This window comes from Lepidochelys olivacea, assembly GCF_965140295.1.
Source record: "Lepidochelys olivacea isolate rLepOli2 genome assembly, chromosome: 9".
Taxonomy (NCBI): domain Eukaryota; kingdom Metazoa; phylum Chordata; order Testudines; family Cheloniidae; genus Lepidochelys; species Lepidochelys olivacea.
In genome coordinates, this window is record NC_140419.1 from 54,719,276 (window position 1) to 54,739,028 (window position 19,753).

At 48.8% G+C, this 19,753-nt stretch overlaps 1 protein-coding gene across 1 annotated transcript; it reads right to left on the reverse strand.

Moving 5' to 3' along the window:
- Nucleotides 1–666: 666 nt before the first annotated feature.
- NEU4 (neuraminidase 4) lies at nucleotides 667–18,780 on the reverse strand. Its single transcript, XM_084639134.1, has 5 exons — nucleotides 18,601–18,780; nucleotides 4,309–4,511; nucleotides 2,532–2,787; nucleotides 1,323–1,755; nucleotides 667–1,139 (listed from the first exon to the last, which is right to left on the reverse strand). The coding sequence occupies exons 2-5, from the start codon at nucleotides 4,507–4,509 to the stop codon at nucleotides 668–670; spliced, it is 1,362 nt and encodes a 453-aa protein (XP_084495260.1). The 5' UTR covers nucleotides 4,510–4,511; nucleotides 18,601–18,780; the 3' UTR covers nucleotide 667.
- Between the last annotated feature and the right edge of the window lie 973 nt (nucleotides 18,781–19,753).

Here is a 19,753-nt window from a genome sequence, read left to right on the forward strand (position 1 = left end):
TCTAGTTTTCTTGCCATTGGGTCGCTGGGTCTCATGCCGCATGGCACCTTGTGGTGTCATTTACACCTGTGCAGCAGGGGTGTAATATTGCTACCCCGGTGACAGGTAGGAGCATTTTGCAGTGTTGCATACTACTGCACAGAGCTCAAGGCACTGTTGAATCAGGCTCACTGTATCTTAGAGCAATCACACATCGGGATGTTTCTCTCTTATTTAAAAGTGAGTCCCCTTTAAGTAAAAGTGCACAATGTTTTGTGATTACTTGTAAAAATGTACAGTGTTCCTGCATAGCTGCACTGTAATATATGGGTAACAGTTCCTTCTAGGGTATTAAACCATACATTGGGCTTGAGCCTGATTGCAAGCATTTGATTACACAAGCAAACCTTATTATGCATGTTCTAGTCCCGTTGACTTCTGTAGGATATATGAATATGGGTCTGCAGCTTGGGCCTTTGATGTTTTCACTGATGAAGGTGTGGGTCAGCTCCTCAGCTGGTGTCAGGCAGCATATCTGCACTCATGGCAGGGGAGCTGTGCTTGCTTACAGCAGCTAAGGATCTGGCCCACTATCAGTCTGAATACAAATAATTAGGCATCCTTCATGCCACCCTGTAGCGAGTTCCATCCCACACTTCTAGCTCCTGAGTGCTGTGGAGTTGGAGCTTTAGGAGGTGACACAACTCCTCCCCCTCTTTTTCTTATCCAAGTGGTGCTTCGGGTCTGGTGATGTGACTTTCAGGGGGATGTTCTGAATCACGTCATACAGTGTGAACAAGCTGAAGGAGATCTGCTCATAGGGGGACCTCGTCCCATTTTCATACAGGCAAGCAAAGGCTATGGCTGGGATCCCAGTGGCTGAGAACTCAGAGAAGGGCAGTTCAATGTAGGCCAGATCTGAGTAGGCGCTGGGGCCTTCATAAATGACCCAGGGCTCTGTCCAGCTATCTGCATCACTGGGGAATGTACTGAGATAGACACCCATGTTGACCCGAGACCTGGAGCTTGTTGGGTGGGAATAGAGCACCCATGTTGGGGTTTGGAAGAGGACAATGGATTTGGAAGCAGCTCCTGGTTCAGGCTGCCCCGTACCTCCACATGACACAGTTGAGGACATGGAGTCATGGATCTCGTGATGGCTGCTGGAAGGACAGGGCTCTTTTGACCCTGCCGGCTGTTGGTGACCCTGCAGCTGGCTGCCCAAAGACATGGCTGCTGGGTTTTCAACAGCCATGTCACAGAGAGGGAGATAACAGTGTCTAGTGGTTTTTCTAGACAGCAGTGGGCAGTCTGGGCCATTGATAGACCAAGGCGTGCTCCACTGTGAATGGGGGCTGCTCGGGGCATAGAAGGGAGGGGCTGGGAAGCCAATGATACTGCCATGACAGCCATGAGGGGGCTCTACAAGCCGCTGAACAAGCTGCCCCAAGTGGAAAACTGCTCCATCATCTGTGCTCAGCGCTTGCACTCTGAAGCCCATGGGGCTCCTGGCATTGCAGTAGAGGACATTGCTGCCATCCTCCTCATCCACAGACACCATCTGACATTCCACGGTGGGCAGGTTGGGGATGAACTCGCCGAAGCGCCATCTCTGGCCATGGTCATCGCTGTAGAAGGTGAAGGAGTGAGGGGTTGTCTTGCAGAGCTTCCCAAAGCACTCCTTGCAGTCGATGTGGTAAGTGTAGGCTGGAACCAGCAGTCGTCCCGACTTGAGCTGAATTCCATGGCCAGGGCCTAGAGCAAAAGTGGCCCAATCTGTGCGGAAAAGAAAAGACCGATGTTGGGAACTTTCCCTTCTACCCTCTCCATCTTCTCCCCCTAACTGTCTTTCCCTTAGAAGTGCACTTAGTGCCAGAACCAGGGGCTGAGACTTTGAGTCTGATGTCCCCAGCGCAGCATGTGGAAGAACGAGCATCCCTTATGCACCCCTTCATTGTGCCTCTACCCTGAGCTCCAGAGACCACTTTTCTGGGGAAAAGGGTAGTTCTGTCTTCAGCCTCATTCACTCCTCAGTCTCTCTGCCAAGATGCCATCAATGGTGCTAGTTATGAGAAGCCCTTCTGTCCACTAACACCTGAGCTGAGAGCCAGGAATGTCATTGAGCCCTGTGTTGTCACGTCAGCCCACCGAGCATGAGGTACAGAGCCTAAGGCGAGCAAGGCTTCCCCAGCAGCAACTGAGGGGAGGCGCAAGCCCAGCTGATCAGCCTCTTTCCTTGAAGTATCTTGACCATGGCAACAACTGATCAAAAGAGAGAGAACCTTGCAAATACTGACTCCCTCCCATGCTCCTCCTCCTCACCTTCTCTCCTGACCCTGGTGGTTCTGCTCCTTTCCTGCTGTCCCTATTGCCTTGGGCCTGGCCGTTTACCAACGCTGGGCAAGCAAAACTCCAGGCTGAAGGAAGTGTGCTTCCTCCTCACTGACTCCCACACTCAGCTTCCTAGGAAGCCAGGAGAGAGCACTTTGTCCCAGCCCCCTCTGAACCTCTTTGTTCTCCCCTGCCCCCTGCCTACCTCTTGGGATCTTTACCTGTGATGGACCTGCCAATGACCTGCTGTGTCAGGTCTGTAACCTTGCTCCAGCTCAGCCCCTGGTCGGAACTGGACACATAGCACAGGCGGGCGACGTTCTGGCCTGTGATGATCTGATAGGCCTCAGGAGTCTTGCCCAGCACAGCAGTGAAGAAGAGGAAGACGATGCCTGTGAATTCATCATAGACAGGACAGGGGTTCATGGACCGATGGTGCTTCAAGGTCGCAGTCTCGAGTGCTCTCATGTCTTCCCACTAGCAGGAGAGGGCAAGATGGGGTTACAGGCTCTCACTGACTGAGTGCCCCAAGGGTCGGTCCTCGGGCCGGTTTTGTTCAATATCTTCACTAATGATCTGGAGGATGGTGTGGATTGCACTCTCAGCAAGTTTGCAGATGACACTAAACTGGGAGGAGAGGTAGATACACTGGAGGGTAGGGATAGGATACAGAGGACCCTAGACAAATTAGAGGATTGGGCCAAAAGAAATCTGATGAGGTTCAACAAGGACAAGTGCAGAGTCCTGCACTTAGGACGGAAGAATCCCATGCACCGCTACAGGCTAGGGACCGAATGGCTCAGCAGCAGTTCTGCACAAAAGGATCTAGGTGTTACAGTGGACAAGAAGTGTGCCCTTGTTGCCAAGAAGGCCAATGGCATTTTGGGATGTATAAGTAGGGGCATTGCCAGCAGATCGAGGGATGTGATCGTTCCCCTCTATTCAACATTAGTGAGGCCTCATCTGGAGTACTGTGTCCAGTTGTGGGCCCCACACTACAAGAAGGATGTGGAAAAATTGGAAAGAGTCCAGCGGAGGGCAACAAAAATGATTAGGGGTCTGGAACACATGACTTATGAGGAGAGGCTGAGTGAACTGGGATTGTTTAGTCTGCAGAAGAGAAGAATGAGGGGGGATTTGATAGCTGCTTTTAACTACCTGAAAAGGGGTTCCAAAGAGGATGGATCTAGACTGTTCTCAGTGGTAGCTGATAACAGAACAAGGAGTAATGGTCTCAAGTTGCAGTGGGGGAGGTTTAGGTTGGATATTAGGAAAAACTTTTTCACTAGGAGGGTGGAATGTGTTACCTAGGGAGGTGGTGGAATCTCCTTCTTTAGAGGTTTTCAAGATCAAGCTTGACAAAGCCCTGGCTGGGATGATTTAGTTGGGGATTGGTCCTGCTTTGAGCAGGGGGTTGGACTAGATGACCTCCTGAGGTCCCTTCCAACCCTGATATTCTATGATTCTATGACTCTCACCCATCTTTTCTCCTGAACTGTGGCCTTTGTCTGTTCCCTCACAAACCAGGTCACCTCAGCCATTGTCCCACACTGACTCCAGTCACCATCCTCTTTTCGGTTGCTCTCCCTGCTGGAGCTGGAGGGGTTGCTGCCTTTATGAAAACGGGAGTTCTGCACACCTCACAGCAACTTGCACAACAGACAGGAATATTGGGCCTGCTCCTTGGGTCACATCATGCCCAAGGCAGGACCCATGGGTGGGAACAAGATGAAGTCATGTCATCTTTATCCCTCCTTCCCCATTTTAAAGCCCCACAGAGAAAAGCCTCAGGGCTGCTGTAAGCTATATCATGTTACACAGGGTTGTCTGTCCCAGCCACACACCCCATTGGTCCCCTGTCATGCCCCACACCAGTGGGGTGGGAAAGGGTGATGCAGAGCAAGCCGTGGGGACCCCCGCAGATCTGGCCCTAACTATTTTGTTGTTCCAGACAGCTGCCTAATTAGTTGATTTAACAGCATCGGCCTTCCCCCTCACCTCCACGTAGTTTCTGTAGAAGGTTCCTCGTCTCAGCACCAGCAGGTTGGCATGGGCATCATCAATGCTCAACCTCTCCTCAGCAAAGGCCAACAGCTTTGCCATGCAGGGGATGTAGAGCAGAGCTGGGACACGGTAAGTCACTCCACTCAGCTCCCTCTCGAACAGCACAGTGCGAGCTGGGAAATGGCGCGATCCCATCACTGCTGCAGCCAGGGACAGAAAACACATAAACCCCAAACAGATGAGGCATAACAAAGGGGAAAATACTGATGCAGTTTCCTGTGTCTGTATTCCTCCCCTCCCCACACAAACACACACTCCTGTGGTCCGCTTCAGCAGTGCCCTCTCAGGTCTCCAGTCATCACCGATCTCTGGGTTGGGACCCATGTCCCACTCCCTCCTGACCAGAGGTTTTAAGGCTGCCTTAGACTGGAATAGCCCAAGCAAGCCACCTGCCTAACTACTGGCACCTGTGCATTGCTGTTTCTCCGAAGGCTGTGAACACTTTATTGTCAGCAATCATACACAGCTCTTTCTAAGCAAGCACATTTATTCTTCAGGTAAAAGCATTACAGAGAAAACATGTAAAAAACAATAAACAGATTTAAAAGACACTAAACATACCAGAGTCACCCCTTAGTCTTATAAGCCCCTAGCAGGCCAAAGTCTTGTCCCACCCTTCTGCCATATACAGGGTAGCTGCTTGTCAAGGCCACAGGGCACATCCAGACAATGACCTTGCTGATGTCAGCCAGGAACTTGGCCATCCTTGTGTTCTATTCATTTGGCCCAGCCTGGAACAATCAAGGCCCCGATATGGAACCCAGGGAGTGTGAGGTTCCAGTAGCGTATGCATGGGTCAAAACATTATCTACAGTCTCCACTGAACAATTTACATCTCTTTTTTAAAGATCATTTATATTAAGTTTTCAAGTGAACTAAAAGAGCTGCCACAACCCCCTGGACCAATCCCTGTTAAATTCAAAATCAGTGTGTGGTTTGTGATGCAGTGCAGAGACTGCTGGGAGCGTAGCACAACACATGTGTGAACACCTTGAAGCTATTGAGCATAAGACAGGGCTAGAACCACAAAGGCACTGAGGTGTTGCAATGCTCAGTATGGCTACTCTTCGTTCCTAGCTCCCCTGCTGCACAGCGGACTCCTCAGGCCCCAGGTAGGCCACCAGGCTCCCAATATAATGCATGGGGTGAGCTTGGTGCCTAACACAGGGATTATCAGAAACCAGCATGCTGAGCAAGGAGCTAGGAGTGAAATGCATAGGAAAAGGGCAGGGCTTAAGGCCCAGATCCACAAAGGTTCTCAGGTGTCTAACTCCCATTGATCTGGGCCTCTAGGCAGCTGACTGAAACCTAGATGCAAATCCCAGCTCTGACTGACTTGGAGCACAGTTTCCAGTGCAGGTCTCCCACCTCCCTGATGCATGCCCTAATGATCAGGAGGGGTATTCAGGAGAGGCCTCTCTCTTGGAGAAGCTATTCCAGTTTATATGAGTAGATATTCACTGGAGTGGGGACTTGAGCCTGACTTTCCCTCATCCCATCTGAGTGCTTCAGTCACTGGAGTACAATGGAATAGCTTCAGCAGGAGAAATTCCTGTCACAGTTTAGGGCAACTGCATCTGTATTCTGGCTCCATGGTCCACCAAGGACACCCACTAGGTTCCTCAGCCTTCACCTCTATTGCATAGAGACCCGCACCTCTCCCCTCCTGACCGAGTTTTTTCTAGGTTGCACAATTCCCTGCCTATCCTGTGATATCCTGAGCAAGCCAGATGGCCTAAACAGCCCAGTGTTTGCACGTTGCTTTCTCTCTGAAGGCTGTGAACAGCTGTAATTGCCAGCAGCTATAAGTTACCACACATCCCAGTATAAGCAAGCACCTTTATTCTTATGGTGAAAGCATTACAGAGAAAACATTAAAAACAACAAAAACTTACATGCAGGCTAAAAACCTTACCACTGGTACCCCACAACTCCAACTTCGGTCTTTGGTGTAAAAAGAAAAGGAGTACTTGTGGCACCTTAGAGACTAACCAATTTATTTGAGCATGAGCTTTCGTGAGCTACAGCTCACTTCATCGGATGCATACTGTGGAAACTGCAGCAGACTTTATATCCACACAGAGATCATGAAACAATACCTCCTCCCACCCCACTGTCCTGCTGGTAATAGCTTATCTAAAGTGATCATCAAGTTGGGCCATTTCCAGCACAAATCCAGGTTTTCTCACCCTCCACCCCCCCCACACACAAACTCACTCTCCTGCACGTTGGGCCATTTCCAGCACAAATCCAGGTTTTTTCATCCTCCACCCCTCCACACACAAACTCACTCTCCTGAGGAGAGAGTGAGTTTGTGTGTGGGGGGGTGGAGGATGAAAAAACCTGGATTTGTGCTGGAAATGGCCCAACTTGATGATCACTTTAGATGAGCTATTACCAGCAGGACAGTGGGGTGGGAGGAGGTATTGTTTCATGATCTCTGTGTGTATATAAAGTCTGCTGCAGTTTCCACGGTATGCATCCGATGAAGTGAGCTGCAGCTCACGAAAGCTCATGCTCAAATAAATTGGTTAGTCTCTAAGGTGCCACAAGTACTCCTTTTCTTTTTGCGAATACAGACTAACACGGCTGTTTCTCTGAAACCGGTCTTTGGTGTGTGTCAGTCCTTCAAAATCCACAACTGGGTTTTCCCTGTCGTTACAAGTTCATGACTGTCTCCAATTCAAAATCAGAACAACCATGACTAGTTTAGTATTTCCTTTATACAGCTTTGGCCTTTGATCCTGGCCTCAGGTAATAGGTGATCAGCAGACAAAGGCCCACTCTGTAGCTTCAAAAGCCTGGCTTTGTGCATAACCAGAGGGAATCTGCCTTCATTTCCCCCTAGATATTCCCCAGGAAAACCACATAACATACTTTGTTCCAAGAGGCCATAGTTATCTGGCACATAATTCAGTATAGTCCTTTGAGCCCCCAGGTCTCACATCTGTGATGTCTCCCACCTCGAGAGGTTACATAAAATCCCGACCCACAATAATAAATAAACCCTTCATTTAATACAATGGACCCCAAAGATACTTAATTCAAGGTCTCCCAAGGATGTGGCAGGAGGTTGCCAAGTCTGTCACAATTCCCACCTCCCACGCACCTGGGAAACTTGTGATCAAGTCCCTGCTCCAAGTCAGGCAGAGCAGGAAAGTGAATCTAGGTCTCTCACCTCCCAGGTGAGTTCCCTGGCCATTGGGTGTCACTCATGAATATGCCCACTCCTGTCCTGTGATGCCCAATGAAATGTTAGCTGTGAGGTAGAGGCAGGTCTCAGGTGGTTTTGCATATGCCCATGAGCAAAACTTAGCTGGCAGCTGAGCTGGGGTTTTTCAGAATGTCAGTGGCAGCTAACTGTTGGACTTAGGCACCTTAGTTATATTGTGGATCTGATTAAATATGATTCGATTTAGATTAAATGTCAGGGAAAACTTCCTAACTGTAAGAACAGTAGGACAATGGAACAGACTCCTAGGAAGGTTGTGGAAGCTCCTTCACTGGAGTTTTTCAAAAGGAGGCTGGATAGCCACCTGTCTTGGATGGTTTAGAAACAACAAATCCTGCCTCTTGGCAGGGAGTTAAACTAGATGATCCCTTCTAACCCTATGGTTCTATGATCTAGTTCACAGTACGTAACCAACCGCAGCATACAAATATTGATAATCTGGAGAACCTGCAAATAATTTAAAGGGCTAAACAGCGCAAATACAAACTTGTGAACAGATTCTGTGTGGATGTGTGTATTCTTCACAAAGTAATAAATCCTTCAGAACTACCCTCTGTCAAATACATTAAATATCAGTTGTGAGAGATATTGACATGGCTGAACTGGGTTGACTCCAAGGATTAGCTGCATATCTTTGACACATATAAACAAAGCTATCCTTCAGATGAATCATCTTTTGGTTCATGTTTAAAGGTGGTGCACTCTCTATAACACATTGGGAACAGAAAAAGAGGTACTTTCCCAGAGTGTGTTCTTTGACCACCCAAAAAAACACGTTGGTACTCCATTGCTGGCGATGATGACAATGATGATGCAATTCTCATCTATGGCCATGCATATGGATTTGTCAAGGGCAAGTCATGCCTGACCAACCTGATTGCCTTCTATGATGAGATAACTGGCTCTGTGGATATGGGGAAAGTGGTGGATGTGATATACCTTGACTTTAGCAAAGCTTTTGATACGGTCTCCCACAGTATTCTTGCCAACAAGTTAAAGTAAGGATTGGATAAATGGACTATAAGGTGGATAGAAAGCTGGCTAGATTGTCGGGCTTAACAGGTAGTGATCAACGGCTCAATGGCTAGTTGGCAGCAGGTATCAAGAGGAGTGCCCCAGGGGTCGGTCCTGGGACCAGTTTTGTTCAACATCTTCATTACTGATCTGGATGATGGGATGGATTGCACCCTCAGCAAGTTTGTGGATGACACTAAGATGGGGGAAGAGGTAGATAAACTGGAGGATAGGGATAGGGTCCAGAGTGACCTAGACAAATTGGAGGATTGGGCCAAAAGAAATCTGATGAGGTTCAACAAGGACAAGTGCAGAGTCCTGCACTTAGAACAAATGAATCCCAAGCACTGCTACAGGCGAGGGACCAACTGACTAAGAGGCAGTTCTGCAGAAAAGGATCTGGGGATTACAGTGGATGAGAAGCTTGATATGAGGCAACAGTGTACCCTTGTTGCCAAGAAGGCTAATGGCATATTGGGCTGCATGAATAAGAGCATTGCCAGCAGATTGAGGGAAGTGATTATTCCCCTCTATTTGGCACTAGTGAGGCCACATCTGGAGTACTGTATTCAGTTTTGGGCCCCCCACTACAGAAAGGATGTGGACAAATTGGAGAGAGTCCAGCAGAGGGAACAAAATTAATTAGGGGTCTGGGGCACATGACGTATGAGGAGAGACTGAGGGAACGGAGGTTATTTAGTCTGTAGAAGAGAAGAGTGAGGCGGGATTTGGTTGCAGCCTTCAAGTACCTGAAGCGGGAATTCCAAAGAGGATGGAGCTCAGCTGTTCTCAGTGATGGCAGAACAAAGAGCAATGGTCTCAAGTTGCAGTAGGGGTGGTCTAGGTTGGATATTACAAAAAACTATTTCACTAGGAGGGTGGTGAAGGAATGGAATGGGTTACCTAGGGAAGTAGTGGCATCTATTCAGCAGACACCATCATAGGGCTTAATCACATCAGCCACACTATCAGAGGCTCGTTCACCTGTGCATCTACCAATGTGATATGTGCCAGCAATGCCCCTCTGCCATGTACATTGGCCAAACTGGACAGTCTTTAAGTAAAAGAATAAATGGACACAAATCAGACGTCAAGAATTATAACATTCAAAAACCAGTCGGAGAACACTTCAATCTCTTTGGTCACTCGATTACAGACCTAAAAGTGGCAATTCTTCAACAAAAAAAACTTCAAAAACACACTCCAATGAGAGACTTTTGGACGTCGTTGCAGAACCTTACGCTGCCATCCGGCTTAGGCACTGAAACCACTGGACTTGACCATTGTCTATGAGATTCTTCAATGACTCCTAAGGCCAGCATTTTCCTGACCTATGTCCTGATCTCCTCTCTTTTGGTCTCCAGGATCTGGTATGGCTTGATGTTCACCTTCACTCCAGGCCCTGTGAGGATGTGATGGTGAACCTCAGTAGTCCTGCCTGGCTTTTCTGAGAACACATCCTGGTTGCGTTTAATCAGGCTGATCACTTCAGATCGTTGCTCCGGAGTCAACTCCGGGGATATTCCCACTTGGTCAGGCTGGTCGCTTTTAGGGGATGGTGCCCCTAGTGCAACCACATGCACTTCTCTATCCTGCCATGGTTTCAGCAGGTTTATATGGAAAATCTGCTCCAGCTTCTGGTGACCCAGCTGTTGGACTTTATAGTCGACTTCTCCTATGGCTTCTATTATCTCATATGGCCCCTGCCACCTGGCCAGGAGCTTGCTCTCTGCCATGGGTATGAGCACCATTACCCGGTCTCCCACCTGGAACTTCCGAGTCGTTGCTTGGCGATTGTAGTATGTCCGTTGGGCCCCTTGGGCCTTCTCCAGGTGTTCATGCACAAGGGGGGGGCGACTTGGGCTATCCTGTCTTTCATTTGCAATACATGTTCAATGATGTTTCTCCTGGTGTTCAGCTGTTCTTCCCAGCCCTCTTTGGCCATGTCCAATATGCCCCTGGGGTGGCGACCATATAACAGCTCGAATGGGGAGAATCCAGTGGAAGCTTGAGGAACCTCCCGTACAAGAAACAGCAAGTAAGGCAGCAAGGCATCCCAGTCTTTCCCGTCGCGACTAACCACTTTCCGTAGCATGTTCTTCAATGTTCTATTGACGTGTTGGACAAGACCATCAGTCTGGGGATGATAGACTGACGTCCTGAGGGTCCATATGTGGAGCACTGCACATAAGTCCTTCATTAACTTAGACACAAAGGGGGTCCGTTGGTCCGTCAGGATCTCTTTAGGTATCCCTACTCTGGAAAAAATCCAGACTAATTCTTTGGCTATGGTCTTGGACATGGTGTTCCGTAGGGGTATGGCCTCGGGATATCGGGTGGCATAATCTAGTACAACCAGAATGTACTGATGACCCCAGGCTGACTTCTCCAGTGGCCCTACTAGATCCATAGCTATTCGCTTGAATGGGATTTCAATAATTGGTAGAGGGACCAAAGGGGCCCTTAGGTGTGGTCGGGGCCCATGTAACTGACATTCTGGACAGGAGGTACAATATCGCTGGACAGCCACATAAATGCCGGGCCAAAAAAAACCTCTGCAGAATCAGATCAAGGGTCTTATCTACCCCTAGATGGTCCCCAAACAGATGGCTGTGGGCCAGATCTATCACGCCCCTCTGATGCTTCTGTGGGACCAAGAGTTGTTCTACGACTTGCTCTTGGACCTGGACTACTCTGTATAGCAGATCACCCTTAATCACATAATATGGCCCTGGGCCCTTGACTCTCCCCTCCACGGGGACCCCATTTACCTCAACTACTTCTTTATGAATATTGCTGTATATTGGATCATTGACCTGATCCTGACCAAAATTCCCAAGTTAGGTCCCCATTTGTCCAAACTCCGGGGGATCTACCTCTGTCTCCCCCTTGGGGAAAACCCCTGGGGAACAAGGTCCAGCTATTGGGTCATTGATCTCCTGCCCCAACCCGCTGTCTGTTGAGCCACCTCTTTCCCCTACAAGTGTAGATTTCTGGTATTGGGTCAAGATCCTCATTCCCCTCCTTTTGTCCGCCCTCCATTCCCTCCAAGTCTTCCGGGGCTTTCCTGGTGAGGAGAACAAATCCTGGCCAAATTTGTGGAAGACTGGGTGGGGGTTATCTATCTGGGCCACCCCCTGGGTCCCAGGTTCATTATTTTCTTCCACCTTCTCCCCAGGGAGTAGGCTATCAAACCCCGGGAAGTCTCGTCCGATAAGGACTGGGTAGGGGAGTTTCGGAACTACTCCCACCGTCACCTTAGTGGGGTTTCCAAGAACTTCTATTTTTACGGGGATGATCGGGTGGTAACTGACATCCCCATGCACACAGGATATTCCTGAGCATTTGGCCTGGGATAGTTGGTCCTCCCCGACCAGCTTTCCTGAGACCAGCGTGATTGCACTTCCCGAGTCTACTAACACAGTGGTCTCTATACCATTCATCTTAACGGGTCTAATGTATCTATGAGGGACCATCACAATCCCTACTAGACTTATTAGATCACATGGTCCCCCTATATCTCCCAGTTCGCATTGCATGGGCTCTTCTAGATTTGGGCATTGGGCAGCGATATGCCCCAATTCGCCACATGCATAACATCGGTACCCTGCTCGGGGCAGCCCCTGATTTTTCGAGCAACTGGGCTTTATCCCCTGAGCCTTTCTCCCCCCAGCCTCAAGTCTCTCGGGGACCTCTGGCTGCTCTTCAGCCTCCTTCCTCCCCTCCACAGTCCGGCCTGGTGTTAGGGCAAACCGGGGCCTCGGCGCAGAGACTTATCTCCAATGCTGGTGCCTTCCTTCCTCGGTGATCCGCGAAAGTTCTTGGGCTGCTAGGTGTCTCTCTACAAGGGCAACCAGTTCATCATAGGAGGAGGGATCGTTTTGGCGGACCCACCCCCGTATGTCTGGCGGCAACCCCCTCATGTACCTGTCCAACACGAGGATTTCCACTATCTTCTCCGGCCCATGGGTCTTGGGGCGGAGCCACTTCCAGGCGAGGTTGATTAAATCAAATAGCTGGGACCTTGGTGGTTTGCTGTCCCGGTATTTCCACTCCACTCATGGAAGCGCTGGGCCCGTATGGCTGACATCACAACTGACCTTGCCAGGATTTCTGCCTTCAGCTGGGGCTAATCCATAGATGTCTCTGAGGTCATGTTGAAATAGGCCTTTTGGGGCTCCCCACACAGAAATGGAGCCAGGATACCTGCCCACTGGTCTTGAGGCCAGGCCTCCCACAGTGCTGCCCTCTCGAAGGCAAGGAGATATGCCTCTATATCATTGTCCGTAGTCATCTTCTGTAAATAGTTGCTTGCCCGCAGCGGCCGGATCCCCTGGGGCCTGTGCGTCAGCGTGGTCAGGGCTTTTAACTGGTTCACTACTTCATTCAGGGTGGTTCGATCTTGGGCCGCCTGGTTCATCAGTAATTGATTTGTCTCCTGTTGGACGCATACTGACTCTTGCTGGGCAAGCATCTGCACCCTGGTAGCCTCTTGTTGGGCCGCAGTGGCCTGTAACAATGCCTTCACTACATCCTCCATTTTTTTTTTTTTTTTGGTGATTTACCCTGCCCTGACATTGCTTGCCACAGAGCCTACTCACTCACCACACCCCACTTCTGACACCACGTGTGGCAAAATACCTTGTTCGCCTCAGTAGGCTCAGTCCTTTTTAGCCTTGGAAACTCAGGTTTGGGGCAAGGCGAATCCTTATAGGTGGAACAGGGTCCTGCTACTCCTCTTCTCAGTCAGTCCCTTGTGCTTATTTTCCTTCCCTCTTGGGGCGCGAGTGCAGCCTCCCTACTGGGAAGGTTTGGTGTCTTGCTGCAAACAGCCTACTGGCAGCTTCCCTACTCCTTCACTCTCCCCCTCCCACCACCCAGGGGAGGGTTTAAAAAGGTCCCCAGTAGTTGGAGTCAGCTGAACCTAATTGGTTTCCTAGCAACTCCTTTTCCAGCTGAACCTTATTGCCCTGTGGTTCTCTCTTCTCAGTGGATAGGGAGGGGCCTTTTAAACCCCTGGGACTAATTACTACCTCCCTTTTGTAACTGTTTGTCCTGGGTTTACCACACAGTGTGTATGGTAACACCCATTGTTTCATGTTCTCTGTGTGTATAAATCTCCCCACTGTATTTTCCACTGCATGCATCTGATGAAGTGAGCCGTAGCTCACGAAAGCTTATGCTCAAATAAATTTGTTAGTCTCTAAGTCTTCCTTTTCTTTTTGTGGCTACAGACTAACACAGCTGCTACTCTGAAACCTCCTTGTCGTTGATGAGGGTTAAGCCATCTGCTGACTTCAGGGAAGCTGTGCCAGATTTAGATGGTCCGTAGACTGCTTTGAGAGAATCAAAGAACATCTTTGTGTTGTTTGTATCTGCGTAATACTGAACTTCTGCAGCTTTCCTCTCCCACCACTCACCCAGCATTCTCCTCTGTTCAGACGGGGCCTTTCTCTGTAGTACTTAAACCTATCTTTCTTTGAGATGGAAATGAGACCATTCTGCCATTCAACAAACGCTTTTTGCTTGTCACTTAGGAGTTTGAAAATGTCCTCATTGTTGTCATTGAACCTGGAGTACCCTTTTCTTTGGCCCCAGCACTGATTCTGTGTCAAAAATCACATCTTTCAACAGGTTCCATTTTTCTTTTGGGTTGCCGGTGATTGGTGGGCATGAAAAAATTTTGTCATCAAATAACTGCTGAAACTGCACCTGATAGTTGATGTGCTTGAGCTTTACTCTGTTGAAGGCTGTTCTGTTGAGCTTGGGGCGCTTGCGCTGTGAAGGGACTATATACAGGTTGAGCACTGCTCTTACCTATCTGTGTTATGTCCAGCATTCTGTGTCACGCACAGCTCTGGTAATTCTGACATTGCAGATGTCTCATTGGCGGGTGACAACATAGATGATCAGATGCCATTGTTTGGACTGCGGGCGCATCCATGTCATTTTATATTTATCATTTTGCCTAAAGGTGGTGTTAGTGATGAGCAGTCTGTGTTCTGCACATTTACCCAAGAGGAGGAGTCTGTTGCTGTTCATCTTTCCCATTCCATGTCATCCTATCACACCTCTCCAGCCACTGCTGTCTCTACCAACCTTAGCACTGAAGTCTCCCAGCAGGATGAGCTGCTTGTATGCAGGGGTTGATCTGAGGATGGAGTCCAGGTCAGAGAAGAACTGCTCCTTGCTTTCCTCTGTGCTGGTCAGTGTAGGCGCATAGGCACTGATGACAGTAACATGCATAAAGGATTCAGGGGGAATCAAAATTTCATGAGCTGTTCATTCAGGCCAACAGGGAAATCAGGAAGTTGTTTCAGGAAAGATGTTCTTACTGCAAATCCAGCTCTATGGATCCTGTCTTCATCCTCTACTTTTCCTTTCTAGAAGAAAGTGTAATCGCCTCCTAGCTCACTGATGGAACCACCTCCAGCCAATCTAGTCTCACTCAGTGCTGCAATATCAATATTGTAGCAGGCGAGTTCTCTAGAGACAAGAGCTGTTCTTCTCTCAGGCCTTCATGCATCACCTTCGTCCATAAGGGTGTGGACATTCCATGCTCCTAGAATGAGTCGTTTCTTCTTTATTGTTTTTCAACTGCTGTAGGATGACTGCTGGACAGCCATGGTAGTCTGGCCAGATGTTATGGGGCAGGCAATGTATAGGGCACCTTTTCTAGCCTCTTCCCTTAAAAAGGGAGAACAGTGCTATCCTAAAAAGGGTTGTTCAGTTGCCTAGGATGCTGCTGAACTTCTCCACTGCCCCAGGGATGGAGCTGAACAGCCACTCATCCCAAGGACGCCTACATGCAGGATTGTGGCTATGACTGCCAGTGGTCATCTCCACCTGTCGCTTTGCCACACCCCCATCGCCGCAGGACTTGGATTGATGATATGATGATGATGAGCTTTGATAAGATGCTGTTAATGGGATGAGATTTGCAAGAAAACCTGTGTGGAAAACTTTTAAATGACAAAGCCGTTGCACAGGGGCAGTCCTACTCTCTCAGCTGTGGAAACTAGATTCCAGTGGCACGAAGGGTTGTTACAGCTAGGGACTTCCTTCTCTGCAGCGGATGGCCAGGACATTGTCAGTGCCTTGTCATGCTCTCTGTACCTCCCACAGCACAGTGCTGAACTGCCTACATGTTCATTGAATTAAAAATTGATTTCCTCCACCCAGTCCACCGGAGAACATACCCAGAGAACATACTCTGTTACAATAGGACCTAGAGGAAAAAAAAACACTCCCAAAGCAAAAACTAACACGCTTCCAGTGGCTCATCACAATGATTTCCGATGATCTTTGAAAGTGGCTCACTGAAAAGTCAGGCCTGTCAGAAAACTGCAGCGCATGTGATCTAAAGTTGCCCAGTCACCATATCTAGTTCCAAACTAGAGAGAAAGGCACACGATAGCATTCCCAGGGTGGGGTGTGGAATCTCTGACTTTTATTGCATTTCTTTTAGTCTGGTATTGGAGGGAATGTCTAGAATCAACTTAGAAAAGCTGCCAGCAAGAGCTCCATTTAGGTCTTTGGAAGAAAGGGCAGGAAAAGTCACTATGATAAATCTGGCTTTTGATGTCCTCTTCACTCCAGGATCTAAATGTTATTTGTAACTCAGTATGATCTAAGGCCTATTTAAGACAATGGTCTTTGCCTCTGGCTTTTAGAAAGGCTTGGGATAAAAACACCATCCTCAACCCGAACCTACAAATGGTGTTTTGCTCCTGGAGTAAAGAAGGCATCCAAAGCAATAAAGGTCGGTGATTTTGTGTCCCACGTTTCTCCCCGATTTAATATGAAATGTGGATGTACAAAGTATGCTCCCAAACAGATCAGCAAGACAGACACAGTGCAATTCAAAAGCACGTAGTAAATTCCTGTCTGGGATTTCTTTGGGTCTGCCAAACATGAACTACATCAGCTAGTTATTTAAATTCCATTTTTGGCTCTAGCCCTTATTGCTCCATGACAGAGATCCCATCCCTCTCTTACACCAAGCTACATTTTGTTCACAAACGTGTTTCATTTGGGGCACTTACTCCTGGGGTAATTCTGTGCCACTATGCAAGTGCAGAATTAATGTCCCCTGTAGATTTTACTCTTTTCTTGCAGAAAAATTAATTCACTTGCCCCTCTGGGGCAGGGTCAGTATGTGTGTGGGGGGTACGTGTCTGGTTCGGGCACCGGGAGCAGCCAGGGGAGACATAAATCACTGACTTGGGAGGTGGGGCTGCACTCTCTCTGTCCCTCTCGCTCACTATCATGGTGTACCTAGAAACGGGGAGGGTCAGGACTGGGGCCACCCCAACCAGGGACTCCTACCATGTGCCAGGCTCCAGCTGCTTATCCCATTTGGGCTGGTGGGGGGAGACAGGACTTCCTCTTCCCCTGCACGGGCTGCTCCCAGGGTGGGGGGTGGGTCAGAACCACCTCTGAGAACCTCCCCTGGCTGTAGAAAGCTACACACACACACCCCACTTCCTGCCGCCATCCCTCCCTAGCCGTGGGGGGAGAGGTCACAGGGAGCTGCCTCCCCGTCCACCCAACCCTTGTGCATCCAGACCCTCCTCCGCACCCAGACTCCCCCACCAAGCCCCACCCTCTTGCATCCAGACCCCCACTTTTGCACCCAGACCACCCCCCTGCTGAGTCCCCTGCACTCAACCCCCCCCACTGAGCCCCAACTCCCTTGCACCTGGACCACCCCATTGAGCCCCCTGCACCTGGACTCCCACCCCACTGATTCCCAACCAGCTGCACCCAGACCCCCACCCCTCCAAGCCCAACTCCCCAGCACCCAGACTCCCCCCTCAGACACCCAGACCCCCCCGCTGAGCCTCATCCCTTCTCACAGACCCTGCCCCCCCACTGAGCCCCAACCACCTTCACCTGAACCCCCATAGAGTCCCATTCTACCCGCACTCAGAATGCCTCAACAAATCCCTGTGCATCCACATCCACCACACACCCAGCCCCCCACTAAACCACTCACTCCCAGAGTGTCCCACGCAGAACCCTCTCACCCCAGACCTGTACCTCCCCCACACTAAGCCCCCCCTCACATTTGGCTCCTGCCAGGCTGTTCCTGCCTGTCCCACACCTTGATTGGAGCAGGGCTGGGTGTGCATAGAAGACTCTGTCCCTCTTGCTCACTGTGGAGCCATCTGCTAATATGCCTAGTAAGGAATCTATTTATCAAAAACCATTTCCTGACTTTTTGTCTGTATTGTTACAGACACACTTACTGACAGGTATTTTGAAATAAATTACCAAAAGTATTGAAAACGGTGTGATTATTTTGTGTTAATTTGGCAAATAAAATATGCAGAATTTTAAAATATTGTGCACAGAATGTTTAATTTTTTGGTGCAGACTCCCCACAGGAGGAGGCACTACAGAGATGAAGGGAAATCCTGACAGGGATTCTTGATTAAGTGTTCTATACTCTACTCCTTATTGTAAGTCACTGATGTCAATGGAGCTATAAGTGACTTACATCTGGTGAGCATCTGGCTCATTCTCTCTGCATTCAGTATATTGGATTGTTTAGATGGTCACAGGAGACTTAGGTTTTTTTCTTTGTTTACACTCCTTTAACTGTATCTGTTTCTGCTTTGACTACTGGCTATCTCATTGCATTAATTATACATTTCAGTTAACCAGGAAAAAAAATACTAGATAATGCCCATACGTGAACTGATTCAGAATGCTCTGACCTGGGGCTCCTGTAGGAAGGGAACTAGTGATAGCAGGCAGGAAATGTCCTGTTGTGACCTATGGAATGGAAAGCTAAAGATGGAAATTAGTGGTTTGCGAGTAGAATCTGCTACTGAGGAAATATGTCTTTGACCAGCAGTTTCCCTGCAACAGGGAGCTGCGACAGCCAGGGAAACACATTTCATCTAGTGCTTAGAACCAATCTATCAGGCGCTCACTAAAGGAGTAGTGGAACCTGGAAAAATGAAGTAACTCACCTAATCCCCCTCTCAGTTTGGCGTGTTCTCGTTCCTCCCCAAAGCTAGAACTGACAGATCAGAGCACACTTCCAGCCTTGTTCTCCTGAGTGCTGGTTGTGAACTGGTTTAAATGTTATCATCATAGCAAGTCTTCCGATCTCCTGGTTTTTCTAGGATGCATTTCATCCATTGTGTTCTCTCTTTAGACCCATCACTCCAGCCTCCCTCTCCCCTGCCTGGCCCCCTGTGGCTCACTCACATGGCTTGCTGACAGCAGAGATCTTCAGTGATCAGGAAAAAAACCCTGAGACAGCAACGCTTGGCTCAAACAGCAAAATGAGACCAACAAAGGCCTCATTGTCAGAGAGCAGTGAAATAGTGATCAGCAGTGACCCATGTTCAGGTCCCCACGGTCATCCATTTACAGCTTATTTATTAGGGAGGGCCTGGGAACGGAGGAGATTCTCAGGGACATGCATAATGCCTAATGAATAATGCCTCCCTACCACAAAGCTCTGGGGTTCCCTGTGAGATATCCACAGGCAAAAACTATCACTCAGCATGTTACAAAAATGTGGGAGCAAGACACCAGGTGCCTTACATGTCTGGAGACACAGGGTCTGATTCTACGTTCACACTGGCTTTACAACTGTGTCCCTCCACTGACCTCAGAGGCGCTACTCCTGATTTACACTGGTATGAAATGAGAATTAGACCCACAGATCTGAGTTTCCTTAGGAAACAGTTTGGTTTAAAGCAAGATAAATTGTCTCCTAGTTCCCATTTGTGCCCATTATAAGTCCATCACACAATTTGGATCAAGCATCTGTTTGAGGGGCCAAGGCCTGGAATAACTAGGGGAAAGGGATCAGAGGGACAGCTCAAGGATCTATCAATAGAATGAACATGATGGGGTGTTTCTGGACAGGGATAAAGGCTCGTTAACAAAGCTGTGTGTGGAAGCTTACGCAGTGCCTGCCTCCATTATGCCTGGCTCAATCTGGTGCTCTTAGCCTCTGACTCGTAAGCACTGAAATCCACCCAACCTTTGATTTAAAAGCATGCATTTCTGAATACCTTTGTGGCTGGAGAAAAGCTAAATAGCAGTTCAGGATTAGCTGGGATTCAGGATATCAGTTTGGGATACCAATCCACCATAGCATTGCAAGAA

Excerpts from the sequence above, each read along its gene's own strand:
- NEU4 (XM_084639134.1), bottom strand. The coding sequence starts at position 4,509 with ATGGGATCGCGCCATTTCCCAGCTCGCACTGTGCTGTTCGAGAGGGAG. Across the intron at positions 1,756-2,531 it reads CATTGGCAGGTCCATCACAG|ATTGGGCCACTTTTGCTCTA; the intron begins GTAAAGATCCCA and ends TTTTCCGCACAG. Across the intron at positions 1,140-1,322 it reads CCGAGCAGCCCCCATTCACA|CCATCACGAGATCCATGACT; the intron begins GTGGAGCACGCC and ends TCCTTCCAGCAG.